We start from the raw sequence: 6,280 nt of genomic DNA, 5'->3' as shown, positions 1-6,280 counted from the left end.
TGACGCAAGAGAAAAGTTCTGCATGTTAGTATTGGCAATCATGTCACAAAGTGGGCACAATGGTGCCACTGTGCTTGATTGTCATTCTCTGTACGCAGCGCGACCCATTCCTAGTCTGTCGCAATTGCTACGCCACTGCAGGATATATATACAACTATATATAGTATAGGACAATTACAACATATTTATAATACAATATATAGTTATAATCTATAATTATAACAAGGTCTCTTGTATCGCTTTCAGAAGGCTATGTCTCTTGATTAGAACACTATATATGTATATATATACATGTTATAGTAATACACTGCTGACTTGCAAGGCCGCACGTTGCCATTAGAGTCACCCGCTCTTGAACTCTGTGTTTCTGTTTTTTGATGCTGTGGCGCTATGCTCGGTGTGTATCTGTAATAGGTTGTATTTTAGGAGGCTATGTATGATATCTGATTTCTATTAAAGGCAACTGACACTTCTTTAGTGAGGCACTTTCGTCATTCGTGTCAGCCACGTTCCTTTTGCGACTTGCAGTCGAGGACAGCAATAAACACTGCCCACGGCCCCACGTCCGTTGCAGCACTTCACTCTCTTACAGCGAAGTATACAACCCACTGCAATACACCATAGACTATATACCACTACAATACACCATAGAGTGTACACCACTACAATACACCTTGGACGTGAATGCAAAATTTAGTGTCTCCTCTTCTGTTAGGCGAAACTCATTTTATTACAATTACAGTACAGCACTGCTGTATGCGCATACTATTCACTTATACGTAGCAATAAAACTTCCACAAACTATTGAATGAGCATCACTGATATAATAAGAAAAGATGGCGACCATACATTATGCTAGCATAAATAGAGATCTGGACCGTGTCCGAAGATACCTCGAACAAGGAGTAGATGTCACCGATACCACCGGTCTAGTAAGTTATGAGTTCAGTCAACAATTTCAACTTGTGCAGATACTACCCTGCTGTGCAACCTGAGCATGGATATAAATAGCTATAAATTAACAATTCTCACAAGAAAAGTCATATAAGTACATGACTTGCAGACTTCGCTGAAACAACAGCCTACTGTGACTGTAATATCAGTTTCAACATTCGCGGGTGCCGAATCAGAGCATGCATACCTACCTGTAGTATACTGCCGGCAAGCTGGACACGCACAATACTTGGCACAGGTTTAGAAGCATATGCACAGGCTGCGCAGGAGTGTAGGAGGTGAGACAATCTCATGAGTTCCTATAAGAGCACCGCAGAGAGTCTGTAAGACTATCTGCTGCATACCGCAGGTGTATGCTCGATAACTAATGTAAGCGAACTGCACGTAGTCATATATTCAAGTAGCTCGTGTAAATGCAATCAAATGGTAGAGACACCGTGCTTGTTGACAAGTGTGATTTGAGTACGATAGTACAGATCTCCTCCATGTGACACCCGAGGGATATCACTAGCAGCAGCATAAGAGAACCATGCACGTGATTGACAAACAAACAATCAACAAACAAACAGACCAATAAAAATAATGACGTACCAACGAAACAATAATTCACATACAAACGAACAAACAACAATCAATAGGCTAATGAACAATCAAACGAGCAAATTTATGGGCAAACAAGCGAACAAACAAACGAACAAACAACTGAACGAACACACTTACAAACCAACAAGCATACATACAAAACCACTTACAAACAAGCAACGGTATTAACGAAAAAATGATGCAGTTTATATACCATATAAATACGTACTACATACATATCGGTGACGCGAATATAATCAGAATTTTTGTTATACTGACTTTCATTGTATGCATCACTATGTAAGTGTGCTATGGCTACTGGGTAGACGCATCGACAGATTTAAACCAGACACGCTATGAGTTCGCAGAATTGACTCAGGCGTGTCAGCTCAGAACACAGTAAACATCTCATATACGTGAACATCAGAATTGTATACCATCGTGACAGACTGTACTCCCACCATGTACCCACACGTGTACACATCACGAGATACCACTCGCTGGGAAAAAATCTGGGAATGACACATTAAACCATACACACGGCGTATAATGTACTTCAAGACCGTTTACTTACGTTGTTATTGGCCTCCACGTTGGCATTCCTCTCCAAGAGCAGCTGCACCACTTCTTTGTGGTCACTAGCACAAGCATAGTGTAGTGGCGTCCATCCATCCTGACGGGGTGAACAATTAGACAGTCGTATACCCACCAGAGCACCCGACATCTCAAAAGATGATATGCGTACAGTTCGTATTACACAGACAGCGCGTGATATACCTACTAGGAACTTAGTTACAACTTCTCAGAATTGGTCTATAGCACAAACATATGACAGAATGCACAACTGCATACGATGTAGCAGTGATATGGTTTCCAAAGTGCACGACTGTTTGAATTTTACACTCCGTCAAGATGGGACGGCACTCTATTTGTCTTGTTATAATGGCTACAAAGAAGTGGGGCAGTTGTTTTTGGAGAGGAATGTCAATGTGGAGACCGAAGTAATCGTATGTACGAGGTCATGAATTATCACACATGCCGTGTGCATGGTTCTATGATTCATTGTCTAATTTTTCGATTGTCGTGAGTGTGCATGCGTTTGGGTACATGATGCGAGTATGCTAATGTTCAAATTGCCAGTTATCATCCAAGATTCATGAAAATCGTACAGAAAATTGGAGAGACACTCGTGCAGTTTATCGCCGACGCCGATGCCTGCTACCAACACACCACACACGTGCGACAGGCACGGCAGCAGACCATCGAACTGGTGACGCGGTGCTGTGCGGTGTTGCACGACATGGAGAACGGCTCAGCAGCCGAGGGCACGTGTGTTGACCTCGAGGGGGCGGATGTGGCGCTATAAACCTTCAACGCGCGTCGGCGGAGCATCGCTCGCACTTCCTGCGGACGTGTGCTAAGCTGGGTGCGTTGCGGGGTGTGCTCAACATAGTGCCCATGGTGGGAGTGTTCACAGAGAATGAGTGGGGCCGAGTGCGCATGCCGTACTACGCGAACGGCGACCTGTCCGCGTGAATAAACGCGCACCCGCAAAGAGACCCCGCGCCGTGTCCGCGCATGGTCCATCAGATTGCGTCGGCGGTTCTGGGTCTGCACGAGCTGGACATTGTGCCTTGTGACCTCAAACCCAGGAACATTTTCATAACGTTTACGTATGAGGTAATTTGTGTTGATTTTGAGATGTATTTTATATCATCCACGCATGAGACGCATTATGTTGAAGTTAGAGGTTTTTTTTAGTGTATCTAGATGTACATTAGAACATGTCGACCTGGTAGCCGACATAACTGTCTCCCATTGGGCTCATTCTCTTGAATGTTTGGCCCATTGAGGACACCGCTTCTGTGCTGTTCATGTGAATCAGTTTTGCACTACATCACTACACACAGCCTACATTCAACGCTACCTTGCACCTACCTCACCAATGTCGCTGCTGATGTTTCCTAGTGCCACTCGCACCGATATATTCTGCCAATACCTATGTCTTCTCAGTTCCACTGAATGTTTTGCGTTCGGTCAGTTGTCAAAAGTCGCCCTTGTTGTTAGCTAATTCACCCAACCATCGATAGTACACCGCCCCATATTGAACAATGCACTTCCACATAGGTCGATTGATCCAAGTTGTATACGACACGGTACTATCAACCACCCCTTCGTGTGCCCCGTGGTCTTTTATGTGCGGTATCAGATCGTGCACCGTGTATATTCTCCCTGGACATTATGTTATATGTCAGATTGATTGAAGTCATTATCAGAGGTATCCTTGTTTGCCTTGCTGGATGGCTGCGATGTGCCAGTTTATCATATGCTCTTGCTCAAAACATACTTGATTATATTTTACCCACATCTAAATGTTGTTTTACGTTACTGTGCAGGCGTTGCTGGGTGACTTTGACGACGTGCGCGACGCCAGGAGCACTCTGACATCGGCCGCGGGCACCACGCGGGAATACGCGGCCCCCGAGATCCGTTCTGAGAGTGTGAGCAAGTTCGAGAAGATTGCGGACGTGTACTCGCTGGAGCTTGTTCTGCGCGAGCTGCTCCATGGGCTGCGCGTCATGGGCATTTTTAACACCGTGACCGACGCCGGCTTTGCCAGTCTAATCCAACAAATGACAGCTGATAAGGCATCGGAGCGTCCTACACTGACGTATGTGCTAGCGATGCCCATCTTCAGTGAGCTGCACAGTGCGCGCCTGTGTGGGGGCTGTCTGGACACCTATGCGGCGGTGGACAGTCTCACGTGCAAGAACGGACACGTTGTGTGTAACGACTGTGTGGACAGGGCTTTGGCGAACGACATGAACAACACCAACCATGTCGCGCGCAACAATGGACTGCTGCCTTGCATCATGCAGGCGAGCGGCTGTGACGGCCTATGGGATTCCAAAGTATATGCACCGCATGTGACAAAGGCGACGTTCGACCAAGCAATGTGTCTGGTGAACAAACCTGAAATCCACGCGGAGGTGTTGGTAGAATTGAGGCGGGAGGCTGCCGAGGATCGCGAGTTCAATCACATCACTAACGAGATCCTACCACTGCGATGTCCGGCGATGAGACATGTGCTAGACGAGTCCTTTGACGCCTGCTTCGCCTTGACGTGCGACTCGTGTCCGCTAACCAACAACGAGTTCTGTGCGCTGTGTTAAAGAAGTTTCGGAAGAGACACATACTCACATGTGGTGCGATGTGCCCTCAACCCACGCCCAGGCGACGTCTACAACACCATAACAGTATTTCACGAGCTCAGACGGAAGGACCGCTCACAGAAATTGAGGGATTATTGGGCCACACTCCAGTTGGACGACGCTAGCAAAGAAAAGCTGGCAAAGCGTGTGCAGCCCCTACTGGACCAGTTGAAGCCTGAGGGCACGTACGACTCTGTTTCCAATATCGTAGCTTAGAATCCTGGACAATTTATCGACGACACATTCATCAATATATACACTGCTATTAATGTATACACATTCATAAACCAATAAATGGCATAGTGTTGGCAGCAAGTATCACATTTGAATCAAAACCAATATTGAAATAGGTGTTTGACGTGGCCTGCATCCCCGATTAGCACATCATCGAAGTTAGCGATAATTTCTCCTCATTTTGTTCAAGAGCAGTTTGTATCTCACTCTGTCCACCAGCTGTGGCTTGGCCATGTATCGGGCCGTCTGGCTTTATCTCTATTGCTCTGAGCTTTTTTCAGGCTACTGAGGATCGTCTGTGCAAGCGCAGTTTGCGGTTCCCCTATCCGCTAGTAGTCCTAATTAAATTCATCGAGTACTTTACCTCTGACAACCGCCATTACCCCTTGAAGGATTGCATGTTTCATCCATCACTACTGGTCCCAACAGCCTACCTACGAATCTTGGTCTGGCGATTGTGCTGATGACATACGCTTACTGGGAATTCCTCGTTGAAGATTGCTCAGCCACGCATCGGGCCTTCTGTGTAGATCAGTTGCCCTGAGCACTAAAAAGCTTTTGTGGGCGTCTATGCACGCGCCATTTATTACCGGTCTATTCAATGTCGTCATTGATTAATCCCTTGACACCCTACACTTGACAGATACTTTAGAGACCGTATTGTATTGTGTAGTTTCTTCGTTGTCATATATTATCTGTGAGTTCCAAATACGGGCAAATTTGTAACCATGTATATTCAAGGCCAGGAGAGACTTTGTGGTGACATAGACTGAAGCCCGAATAATTTAGGCCAACGAAGTGCAACGGTTATTACGATATTTATATGAAGGCGTCCTGACTACCGCTGAGTCCCCGCTACGTCACTGTCCGAATTTCAAGCACGTGGCTTGTCGCCTTCGGGTTCATGGCATTCCTGTTTTATGTTCGGATCAAGCCGATCCTCTTCACTAGACGCAAAGAACACTAGTCTAAACGGACTCCGATTGGATTCTACAGTTTGTACTTTGCTTTTCCATTGGGTCCCGCAACTGTATCTTGTTCACTATCCACACCGATTGTATTATTTAGCGCTAGTGGTTTATTAACTTCATTGCAGCAGTGAGGCTGTATAACTATTGCCGTACAGAACACGACGCACTGCTAGTGAGTGTTGGGGAGTGGTGCGATGTTGCTAAAGGACTACAGAGAGTGGCTCGTGCGGTGTCTGATTGCCAAAGCTGTTCGGCACTATACACTGCAACGCAACAGGCGACACAAGACACGACCCATGTGGGAGCCAACTGAGAGCAACATACGTT

The 6,280-nt window shown here is 46.1% G+C and overlaps 2 protein-coding genes across 2 annotated transcripts; both read left to right on the top strand.

Annotated features, from left to right (window-relative positions):
• Positions 1-2,372: 2,372 nt before the first annotated feature.
• SARC_08674 (hypothetical protein) lies at positions 2,373-2,543 on the top strand (the record flags this gene model as incomplete). The annotated part of the gene is made up of 1 exon (XM_014297336.1): positions 2,373-2,543. A coding segment is annotated over one exon (171 nt), but the record flags the coding sequence as incomplete, so codon positions are not given.
• Positions 2,544-3,114: 571 nt separating this feature from the next.
• On the top strand, positions 3,115-4,709 carry SARC_08673 (hypothetical protein; the record flags this gene model as incomplete). Its single annotated transcript, XM_014297335.1, has 2 exons — positions 3,115-3,216; positions 3,933-4,709. The coding sequence occupies 2 exons, from the start codon at positions 3,115-3,117 to the stop codon at positions 4,707-4,709; spliced, it is 879 nt and encodes a 292-aa protein (XP_014152810.1).
• Between the last annotated feature and the right edge of the window lie 1,571 nt (positions 4,710-6,280).

Source organism: Sphaeroforma arctica (genome assembly GCF_001186125.1).
Source record: "Sphaeroforma arctica JP610 unplaced genomic scaffold supercont1.802, whole genome shotgun sequence".
Taxonomy (NCBI): domain Eukaryota; class Ichthyosporea; order Ichthyophonida; genus Sphaeroforma; species Sphaeroforma arctica.
The sequence above is the reverse complement of the archived record's forward strand: the minus strand, read 5'-3'. Positions and strand labels throughout refer to the sequence as shown.